At 41.0% G+C, this 12,338-nt stretch overlaps 1 protein-coding gene across 2 annotated transcripts in view; it reads right to left on the bottom strand.

Moving 5' to 3' along the window:
- The window catches only part of JARID2 (jumonji and AT-rich interaction domain containing 2), a 658,143-nt gene that overhangs the window by 480,472 nt on the left and 165,333 nt on the right, over positions 1–12,338 (bottom strand). For both annotated transcript variants that reach the window (XR_010069928.1, XM_063325853.1), the window contains exon 5: positions 2,853–3,029. Coding sequence is in view for 1 of the 2 variants with exons in the window: in XM_063325853.1 (XP_063181923.1) it covers positions 2,853–3,029 (177 nt within the window). In the remaining variant the exon portion in view is untranslated. The remainder of the gene's footprint in view (positions 1–2,852; positions 3,030–12,338) is intronic.

The following is a 12,338-nucleotide window of genomic DNA, read 5'->3' as shown; positions in this document are numbered from 1 at the left end:
CACACTGAAAAAAAGACAGTAACGGGAGGAGTTACACGCAGAACATTCCACACGACATGAGAGATACCTACCCAGAACTACTAAAAGTTTCTAACCAGGGCACAAAGCACCCACCAATGACATCCAAGGCTTTATCGCCACTAACTTACCTTAACATGTGTCAGACCCAGCCTAATCAGCTGAAGTTTGGCAATGACACGAAACCAATTTTTAACAGCATGGCTCTACTGTTTTCCCTTGTGGCAACCACAGCAATATCTTAGAAAACAGTTTAACCACAAGACTATCACCGCCTGCACTAAGATACTGCACGAAGGAAAGGCTTGCACATTGCTACATATCCCTTTTCCACACTCCCATGAATGTGGGGGATAAACACTTCTCCTGCCAACCATTTTACTTTGCTCTTTAACAGCTGGATATATGTGCAGCACATCAGAAGTACTAAGAAAGGAGGATGAAAAGGCACAGGTAACAATCTGATGCTTTAAATATATCTAGGTAAGCAGTAAGGTTGGAAGGCAACAAGTCAGTTGAGCTAATTACTTCAATTCGTGCAGCAAGCTATGCCACGTGTTACACGTGCTGCTTATTCATACGTAGGTGTTTTTGATTGAGCTGGCTGTCCAAAAGGTGGCTCAACAGGCTAGGTTATAACAAATAGTTTGGTGTGCAACCCTAATAACATCCCATATTGGTGTCAGAAGAGGATATTGACAAACGACTTCGCCCAGGAAAGTTGTTCTGGCCCCCATTTAGTACAAAGCAATCATTTGACACTGTCTAATGACATTAATCAAGCTCTGAACCTTTGTTGTTGCATGTCATAGCAAATACTTAGCATTTTCAGGTCCAAAGTGCTTGACTACAGATTGTATATTAAAAACAAAAGACTTTAATTCATTAAAAGTAGACTCTCACGCTAGATTAAGTTCATTTGCTGCACCCATTCCTGGTCTGCCTTTGTGTGTGGTCTCATTTAAAACAGACACACATGAACAAGAACCTACTTTATTCACAGGAAACAAAAATACTATTGGCTGTCAACCAAAATAACAGACACTGAAAAATGGGAATACCCCTGGGTAAGGAAATTTTAATTATTTAAAAAAAAAAAAAGACAACGTTAAAGAAGAAGTTGTCTTCTCTGGGAATTCCCATTTCATCACCTTTGTCAAAACATCTCACATTGTCTCCTATGTATTTTATAAAGGTCTTTTGCAGATCTATTAAAGCAGCAGCTTCATTTATGCTCACTCTGATCTATATTGATAAAGATTATGAAGCCATTAGATGGCTCATTAAGTTTGCCTTTACTTACCCCGAATTAAGATTTCAGGTGTCTCTGTTTTAAGCTAATTTCAAAGTGGCTGCCATCTGGGACATTCTCAAGGTGCATGATCAGCTCCTTTTGTAATGATGTATCACATTTAAAACTCTAAGGCAGCAGGTTCTGTTACATGCAATCTCATTTTCCATGTATAGAGGTTTTGTGCCTGTTATTTTAGAACCATAGAATGGGTTGGAAGGGACCTTGAAGATCACCTAGTTCCAACCCCCGGCCCTGGGCAGGGACACCTCCCACTAGACCAGGCTGCTCAAAGCCCCATCCAGCCTGGCCTTGAACACTTCCAGGGATGGGGCATCCACAGCTTCCCTGGGCAACCTGTTCCAGTGCCTCACCACCCTCACAGTAAAGAACTTCTTCCTGATATCCAATCTAAATCTACCCTCTTTCAGTTTTAAACTGTTACCCCTTGTCCTAAAAAAGCTAATAATTGAAAACTAATTTTGGTATATGTAACAAGGGCACCCTTTATACAAAACTCCCTTTTGAAAAGCAGAGGTGAAGTAACTGGGATCTACTAATCTGTTCTGCAGAGCAGAGTGGCACGAAAGAACAAAACAAACAAACAAACAAAAAAAGCAGCAAGCACAGGTCACATTCATATCTCAAAAAGTGAGCTGCAGAGAGAGGAGAGCTGAACTGGCAGTCACCAGAAGCAAAGATTTTCATGGTAAACTAATACTGAGGAAGTGAATGGAGAGCACAGGCTTCATTTTGAAATTATGTCAGGCCGAGAAGGCATACAATTGTTATGATACAAGAGCTCTTGCTGGAAAGAGAACCACATCACACAAGACTTTGGCGGTGGAGCATTATAGCAGGCTCAGAAAATTTTCAGTGTGGCTTTTAGGAGTTCCATTTTACCCTAGATGATGTTGCAACATACACGGATCCATTTATCAAGATATGGCACAAGGATATCATGACAAAAATACTGTGTAATGAATGCAGCTTTTGTTGATTTGCAAAGAAAAAACTGACTTGAAAAAGCTTCTTCCATAAAATCTTTCAATCAACAACATAAATACAGTACCTTAACTTACTGCAATTGTGGTATCAATATTGCACGTGAGAAATTAAGTGTTGGCCGTCACACATTTTGATATCACTTACGAATGCTTATATTTAACTTTGATAAAATAAAATCATTCTAGATTAATCATCAGTCTCAAAAAAGCCAGAGAATGAGTGTGTGTCTACACATATATACATATGTGTATATATATATAAATCCAGCACATATGTGTGTGTGTGTGTATATATATATATATAAAAAAATATAATTCCAGCCCTGCAGTTATAGTTCTGCTACAGACAGAGTTCAGATTGTCAGGAGAAACAGTTTAAAATCGAAGATACTAACTCTACATCTCACTCCATTTTCCCATTATCACCTGTATCCTTTTTCACTCAGATCCAGAAGGATGGACAAGGATTAAGCACATTTAAGCTCATAAATTTCCTTATTAGGCAGTGCAGGAGAACAGCACTATTTAGGACCTACCTTGCCCATTTGGTACATGTTTATGCGTTTTTCCTTTCCTGGGGGTTGACTGGCATGATGATGAAGCATTGTTTGTGGCTGTTTTTGTGTCCTCTGTCTCCTCCTCCTCCTCTTCTTCATCCTCATCATCCTGAGAGCTTCCAAAATATACCATGTTGCTGGGCAGGGCTGGAGAACCTGGTCATTATAAAGAAACGGCTCATTAGCATCATTACATTCACTCACTGCACTAACCACATTGATCATAACCTACTTTAGTGTTGTGCCTAGCAAGGGAAGAGAGAGACACAGAGATGGAAGGTCACACCAATGCATGACTAACTGGAGGTTTGTTATGTTTGTTTGTTATAAATTAATATTTATTAATTTTTAGCAACAGGATATGTATGTGCTTGAAAAGCAGGGTGTCCCCCCCCCAAGCACATTCTATTCATACTTTAGACAATCAACAGTCTTGCTACAAGCCCTAATTAATAGCTTTGAGTATTCTGAAAAGGACTAATGCACATGCTTAATTTCAAATGCGTGCTTAAGTGCCTTACTGAAGCCTTAACATACAAACTAGAAGCTTACAGCTTTTCCAAACAGAATAAGAAAAAAAAAAACAAGCCCAAAACATTTACAAACCTGCACCCTGGTAATACTTTTAGGTTATTATTACTTTAAAATATTACTGTTTAAACTTCACAATGCTTTGCAGACCTCTGCACTATTGCACACAATGCTTTGCAGCGTTTTTGTTCAGTTTTAAACAAAGAGAAAACCCGAGCCATTAAGATGCTTAAATTTGCCTAGCAGGTCCCTGGCAAAGGACAGAGAAGAGCAAAGGTCTCCTGATTCCCAGCGTGCTCCTCTTGAGGACGTTGCTTCTCATCTCTTGCTTACGTCCCATGATGCTCCCCCTCACCTGCCTTGTTTGCGCAAGCATAAGACACAACACGCAATTCAGTGAGAGAGAAGTGAGGATTCACAAGCTTAACAGCAACACAGGGTTGTAATTTAAATGTAACTCTTGTACAAAACCTCTTTTATGTGTGTTGTGCAACAGTGTGTAGGTTTCCCTGCACTGCATCAGGACACGTGACACAACTGTAGCAATCTAATAACTATTTTTAAATGTACAAATACCACTGACAACTAATGGACGCTTTGCTTTATGCTCAATTATTAGTTTCCACCTCAAAATGAGTCTTGTGTCTATCCCCTGGAGGGACAGGTGACCTAGAAGCCTTGTACTTATTCAGAAAAAGATTATTTTGGTGAAGAAAGGGGAAAATAGAGAGTCAATAGAAGTGGAGAATGGGGACTCATTGCTTCAATTATTTTCCTGTAGCTAAATAAGACAAAGGACAAAGAGAGCTGGGCTACAGACCAACAACACAAGGTGATGGTTACTTGGCTGAATCTTCCTTAGGAAAAGCTTCTAGCTACAAGCTCTTCAGAACAGCAATTCTGTGGTTTGTTTGGTTTTGAGCTGTTGGTGTTGCCATTGCCAACAACTTACTAAAGCTTATTTTTGGGTCGTGTATTTTCTGCTCCCAGCAGGTTTGTACAAAATACTCTTAACTGCAAAAATTACATTTTAATGAACGGATACCTAAACATGGTACAAAAACTAGGACGGGCTGTTTCTGTGATAAACCATCCTTTTCTAAGCGGACTGGTTTTGGTTGAGACGGAGCTAATTTTCTCCACAGTAGCTTGCATGGTGCTGTGTTTTGGATTTGTGACCAAAACAGCATTGATAACACGGGGATGTTCTAGCTACTGCCGAGCAATGCTTGCACAGCATCCCGTTTCTCACTCTGCTCCACCAGCGAGCAGATTGGGGGGGGAAAACAGAAGTTGGCAGGTGACACAGCCAGGACAGCTAATCCCAACTGACCAAAGGGCTATCCCAGACGATATGACATTGTGCTCAGCAATAAAAGCTGGGGGGAGGAGGAGGAAAGGGGGGCTTTCAGATTAATCGCGTTTCTCTTCCAAAGTCACCATTACATATGATGAAGCTGTGCTTTCCTGGAGATGGCTGAACACCTGCCTGCCAATGCGAAGTAATGAATTAATCCCTTATTTTGCTTTGCTTGTGCTCACAGCTTTTCCGTTATCTCTTAAACCATCTTTATCTCAACCCATGAGTTTTTGCGCTTTTACCCTCCCAATTCTCTCCTTCATCCCACAGGGGTGGAGCGAGTAAGCGGCTGTGTGGGGCTTAGCCCCCCACCTGTAAAGACCTTTGTTCTTGGTGTCAATAATGGCCCCTTTGGGATTGTGTCCACCTTTGGGAGAAGCAGAGAGAAACTCCCCACTGGCACCCTGCGCTGTGCATTGGGTAGCCCTGGGACAGCCAGGGGAAACACTGCAGCAGCACCTAGGGCATGACGATTCTTCCCCCTTGAAATAACGTATGTATTAATCCATCCAATCTAGACATAAATGTATGGACACATGTGGTTATCCTAGGGGGAAAGCCTTTTGCATGCCACAACTTTCATATTTATACAGACTAATGATCAAATTAAGACTGTTGACATATTTCAAGGCATGGGAGCTGTAGCAACTTACAGAAACAAAAACCTTTGCATTTTTTTGGCGTGCTCTAAGCAATCAACCATTAGGTAAGAGGGGCTGAGAGGCACACTAATTCTTCTGCTTGGAGGGGAGCTTTAAGTCTCAACAGCAACTAACTAAAAGAGACTCCAAAACAGTTACTCTAGGATAGTGCTGCCTGAAAAATGAATTCTTTTTTCTTCCATCTAGGTATCCAATCTCTGGTATGGATTCAGAAGTTATTAGCTCTGCAAGTCTGTACTGTGCATTGGTTCTAATCAGGATCTGAAGTCAGGCACCATCAGTGCATTAATGCATTGACAAATGATGGCAGTAAAAGAAACTTACTGCTAGGAACCCTCAAAATTAGATTCAAACACAGACTGAAATCTCTCTATTATAATTAGAGAAATAGTCAGAAATTTTATCCTTCTGAGACACTAAAATAGAAGACCAGATATAGCATCTCTCCTCTAAGCCTTGTCTTCCCTAGAGTTCCACATCCCTGAGCTTTTCTGTTAGCTGCTTTCAATATCAAAAAAATTATCGTCTGTGATGAAAATGTTGCTATTACAATAGCAATCTTTTTTCTTTTTTAAAAAAAAAATTTAAAGCATAGAATAAAATACAGTACTGTGTCATTCTGCTTAGAAAGGAGGGAGGGCCTAACCCAAGTGAGAGAGCAGATACAAACTTCACCTAACTGCTGACATTCAATCATTGTAATCTCAGTGCATAAATCTTCAGTCAGAATGACATTTTTTTAATTCTTTCCAATCGAGAACTATAACAACAATGGTTAAACTGCATTCCTGGGACAGCTGGGACTGTTTGTGAAGTACATTTCCAGAGAAATTAGACTCGCAACGTCCAGTAACACAGGAGAGTCCTGCTAGCTTTCACTTTACTGATCTAAGTGCTCTGCAATATGAGACCTTGGAGAAAAGCTGGCGTTCAGTCAGGTCGCCTCCTCCCCTCCTCCTCCACCCCAGCTTTTCCTACATATTTATTAAAGTTGACTTGCAAAACAGAAAGAAAGAAAAAAAAAGGTTGGACTCGCGCATTTTTGTTCTATTTAAGCATTGTTATGGATGGAAGACACTGAAAGAAATCTAAGTGCTTTGAATTTTCTTTTTATATTAGAACTATTTTTATCATGGTCTTTTATATTAAGGGTTCGATTCTAGAATAGCCTCAAATACTGAGAATTTGTTCACACCTATGGGTTGAGCTGCTTAAAACCACTTTCACTTTAAGTCTACGTAGCTAAACGTGTCCAAAAGGCTGAGAAAACACTAGTTTAAAATATTGAAACAGGCTGAAAAGATACTGCAAATTCCCATTATGGGCAACATGAAGGGAAGACAAGCCTGTAAGTACACTGTGATTTCATTCAAGCTAAAAGAATGACAATTATGTTGATTAGGCAACACCTAACGTGTAAGTGTGAGTGGTTAATGTGTGCTGGTGGTTTACACCAAGCAAGGAGCTAAGAGAAGCCCTCCAAACTCCTCTTATGGAAATAAAATTCATACTTATTATGACTGAAGAACTAATGAAGCTCATACAAGTGAGGCTGCACTTGTAAGAGTAGAAGCTAGGTGATCACTCACCTTCTTTGTTATAATAGATTCCTGTCCTAATATTTCTATTCATTTCTGAGACCAGACAGGAATGTGTATATGATACCATAGCCTGCCTCTGCAGGGGACCTCAACTGTTACTCAAAGCTGCTAATTTATATAGACAGAATTTATATTAGACAAATTTATAGGTAGTGTTATTGTAGCCACGAATCCCTAAGACCACTGGAGATGTGGAGGTGCACTCAAGAGCTGGTTTTGTTTTTTCCAGCTATATCAGTTGGTCTAACAAAATATATTGCCTTTCCTCATAAATCTGGCCTGTCTTCATCTCAAGTTAAGAACATGGTGGCTTGCCTTACAGAGAAACTTCGCTGACAGGTTGCTCTCAGGTTTCCCCATATATAACAGATATTTATCATGAAAATTATGTATGACAACAAGGTGATAAAAACTCTCCAAAATGGCACAAGAATAAGGAAAACTGCAGGTTCACCCAAGACTTACATACACACATGTTCACAGAACATACAGTTGTAGGCATTTCCTTGGGTTTTTTTTTTTTATTTACGACACACTATTGTGCACATCTTTGTTCTTGCCTGGACACACTCAGCAACAGAAACCCATGAGGCAGCTAATGCCAGTTCATTCTTGCACGCATTTTGCCAGCCAGACAGCAAGAGCAAAGATGAGCAATCATCCCTCCTCTTCCTCTTGCCCTCCCCAGCACCAAGGCCTGATTCTCAAAGCTTACCCAGGGCAATCTAAAGAGCAATATTTGAATTTAATTAATAACCACAGCAGGAGAGAAGAGCTGCAATCCTCCAGATAGGGGGCAACAACTGTGCCCAGGAGATGGTGCATGCCAGGTCTCAGCACTCTAGGTACATAACACCCTGCCTTCCTCACTTTCCGTCCCCAAGAAAACAGAATAAAAAAATCTGTGAGAGTTACAAGAGCCTGTGGCTATATTGAATTTTACAAGTCTCCTTCTGTTCCAGGAGCCCCCAAGTTGTGCAGGCACCTGCTACCATAGGCAGTGCAGCGGATGAAGGAGGAGAGCAGGGGAGCAGCACTCCATTGCCTGGGGAAAACATGCAGGAAGCCCTCCACAGTAAGAAACCCACCCTGCCGCACACCCAATAAGCTTGTGCCTGAAAATCCTGCTCACTCAGCAAATCTGCTGATAATCTAGAAAATAAAATTTGACCTAACACCACTTATTTAGAAGATGTTTCATACAAGGAACCATCTAAGACTGTCTGTGGCTACACGGACATTTTTCTTGGCGTCAAAAATGCCTACAGAGCATCTACCCCCATCTGGCCTCTTGTGCTTACTCCTGTACCACCACCTAGACTGTGGCAGTATAATTTTTTTGTGGGGCCATGTGGTGAATCAGATCAGGGAACTGATTCAGATTAAAATCCCAGACTAAGGAAATTAAAGTCCATTAATAAATGCTGTAACTGTAATGTAATGTTACAAGCTCTCAAGTAAAGATTTGGAAAACTTCTATGCACACTTTTTCTTATTGAATGTGTAGCTTAATATATCACTTTATGTTATTAAACAAAACATGAAACACAGTATGTTTCCAATCTCATGTAGGAGGCTGCACGTTTTACATTCTGTCCTGCTGATGTCTAGGCACACACTTCCTAAATGCTTTTTTCTTCCTCCCCTGAAGACAGTTGATTTGCTTTGCATCAGTATTTGCATAAAAGCATGTGCCATCACCAAAGAACAGGACAAGGCAATTGCAACATGATGGGCAGGAAGGAGAAGCCATGGCAGAAGAAGCAAGCTGAAAGAAAGGGCCTGCAGTAGAAGCAGAGCAGAAGAAGAGAGGGGCTCGGATGTGCTGGGACTGGACAAAGAGGCGAGCAGTGAGAGATAAGTTAGCAGGCAGACACAGGCTGCAGAAGCAATGGGAGAAGAAAGATGTTGAAAGAATTACTGAATTTGTTTACTAAATAGTAAACAAATACAGTAAAGTGGGTAGGACACCTTGTATTGAGCAGCTTTAACAAGAGTACCTGTCTGACAGTGCTGTCTACCCACTGCCCTGATCTGGATGTGCACTCATCTTTTCCCACTTGACAAGTCACTGTTAACTCACAGTTAAGAGCAGAAAAGCTATGGCCAAAGCCAGGCAGCAACCTGGACGAAACTTCCCAGCCCTCTCCCACTCCTCCAAATCATGGCGGTAAGGTCATATCACCGAAGCTGGCTCTCATCTTGCGATTTTGAAAGTCTAACAAATTGCCGTGGCTGACTAAGGGATTGCAAGCCACACAGAAAGCTCAGACAGCTAACAAAACCCCAGGTACCCTCTCCTCACCGGTATCGGAACAGGAGTTACTGCTCCTGCGATCAGATACTGCTGTGCATGACAAATTTTGAGAAAATCATTAATGGTGATTTTTCTTTTTTAAATTCACTCATCGTGGTTACAATGAGCTATGAATTATTACAAAAAGGGAGGATACTCAGCTCTTTAAAAAATGAGGTTTGAAGTATGTTTGGCAACTGTTCCCGTCTGTTATTTGCAGTTTCATTATTGAAATTCCCTCTTGAGTATTTTTGCCTTCCCTCCTATTGTGTGAGCAACACAAAAGAAAACCTAACTATATAGGAAAAATAATTACCACAACTATACACAAAGTGTTGCCTAATGCATACGAAAGGATGACAAATGTATTTTATGTCCTCTGTTATAATAATCCAATGCTTATACGAAAATAAGTACAAAGTTAAATATGTTTTTTTAAGCTGTGGTGCTGCTTTTAGCAGTTTTCTTGGAAAGATGTTACCCTTTGCATGTGCAAAGATCAGGCTTGCTACTAACAGTAGGCAGAATTGATGCTTGCGTAACCTGTACATACAGATGCGTTGACCTCAGCAGCAAGTGCCTGATTAATAGAATAAACTAAACTCTTTTTCAGTCATTTTAATTGACTAATGAGGTTATTATTTTTTTTTTATTTGACAAATGTGTAGTTTTCCCTCCTAAATTACGGTGTGTTTTGTTTCTCATTAAATTACATTAACTTTTGTCTTGGACCAGCTAAACATCTTAAAAGAAACTCTGAATTTGGATCTGAAGCATGGAATCAGAAGTATGGAAAGTGCATGCGCTTTGCCAAAAGCACTATTTCATTACTCTTCAGAATTAGCTGGCAGTGTTTCTGCAATATTTACTGAAGTACAAACCAAATGTTTTCATCTGGACAGGATTCAAACCCTGGTATGTTACAACCACAACAAAAATCATCTCAATCCAAGAGCCTTCTCTGTAATTTGGGCTGTGGTTTCTGCAAAATTGGAGGATTCTTCTCCATGAATTATTTACACCAACTCCCTCTCTAGCTCCTCTCTTTTTTTTTTTTCCCCTCCTAACAATTAAACATAACCCAGATGTGCTTTGGAAAAATCGTAAAAACAATTTAAGACGTCAGAATGATTTAAACACAAGGCAGGTCAAGGTATGCAGGACTTAAACCTGCCCTGATAAATATGTGGCATGCCAAACCCTATAACAAACTGCATCCAGAGGTTTGGCTTCCCCTCTGACATATGGCCCCATTTTGGGGCTGTATGCAGGTGGAAAAACCTTGCCTCCCAAATGCTGCCCATGTACTGGCATCTCAATGCTTAAAATTTAGGGGCTGCTTCTCATTTATTGTATGTCCTACTTATTACGTTTTGGCAGCACAGCACCAAGTCCCTGAAGTGCGAATAAATGTAATTTATGCCTGCACTTTATGGTCATTTTACAGAGCAAGGCTAAAAGAGAATGAACTGCATAAACTCTATAGGAAAGAGCAATTGTATCTCACTTGTCTGACTCCACCTGCAGCAACAGTCCCAGAGGGAGCTCCCCCGTGCCTGGGCGAGGGAGGAAAAGGCCATCCCAAGTACAGAAACAAAACAGAGCTCATAAACACACCAATGCTCAAACTCTCCCTTCCTCTGCTGTCGTACCAATCACAAGATACTTAGTCTTATGGATAACTTATTGGCTATTCTAGTATCATAAAACTCATTTTCTTCTCAGTCTATTCTTCAAAGCAGTATAAGTTAAAACCAAAAAGCCAAAGGAAATTGTTTCTTTTTTAGGGAAGCGGAGTAAGCGTGGGGAAACACGTGAATCTTCAGGAAAAAGATATAAGGTTCACTTTTCGAGGTCAACAAAACACACACCAGAGTAGCAGACTACTGAATATTTCAAAAAAACATGTATTGTGCTTCTCACATCTACAAATTGTATCTGACAATCTCAAAGCAATTTACCTCCACTAACCTGGATAGATTTAGAGGCAAACCTCAAAACCAACCCTTCCCACATACACTTCAACCCCGACTTTATGTTCCTCTCCACCATGAACAAGGCAAGTCTGCAAATCCCAAACCCCCATGCTGCCATGCCCAGAAGGCTACCAGGCTGCGTTTCATACCCAAGAGATCCTGAGCCCCATTCCTAGCACAAACTAAGCCTTTCAGGGGGCACTGAACCTACAATAGGTTCACAGGTTACAGAAGCAGGCTCATGGGTTTCTGGTTGGCAGGGAGGGCAGGAATTGCCTTTGCCAGAATACTTTATATCGCCCACCTGGGTGGCGAAAACTGTGGGCACTGAAGTTTTGAAGCACTGCTGCTGCCATCAGAGCACTCAGATTTTATGCCAGTAGCTCATCCATAATCAATGTCCAGCTATGTCAATACCGACATAGAGAGTTAAATATTTCTCCTCATTTCACCGAAAATCTAAGCAGCTCACCAAGGGACTCGGAGAGAATCCGTGGCAAACACAAAAGCTGAACCACAAGATGAGTCTCCCATTTCAGTGAGCTAATTTCATCCTGTGGCTTTTTGCAGGGGTAGATATTGGAATCATTAACATCAGAAAGGGGCCCCAAAATGGGAAGATCAGGGTAAAACTTTGATTCAGCTGCAGTACTACATGCACACTACTCTTGCACTCAGCAGCTCTTACAACCTCTTAAATCTCCTGGCAGGCACAAACTGATGTGAAGATGCACCTTCCACTGTGTCCCTGAAGGAACAGCCCTCCAGCAGCACTCCCATCCCCTGGGAAGGAATAATGCCACAGCGTTAGTCGCCGGGCTCTCTCTGCATACCTCATACACGTGCTTTTCACCGTAAGCCCGCATATCCACTTCTCCCTGCCAACACTGATTAAATTACTCCTATGCTAAACCACTGCAGGAGTGAGTTACCAGCCCAGAGCAGCATATTCCAGAGGTGGACTAAATGGTTGCACGTTATGAGATATACCTCTTCTTTTACATTTCAATGTTACTCCTAATTTTAAAAAAAGAACGTC

Source organism: Chroicocephalus ridibundus, chromosome 2, assembly GCF_963924245.1.
Source record: "Chroicocephalus ridibundus chromosome 2, bChrRid1.1, whole genome shotgun sequence".
Taxonomy (NCBI): domain Eukaryota; kingdom Metazoa; phylum Chordata; class Aves; order Charadriiformes; family Laridae; genus Chroicocephalus; species Chroicocephalus ridibundus.
The sequence above is the reverse complement of the archived record's forward strand: the minus strand, read 5'-3'. Positions and strand labels throughout refer to the sequence as shown.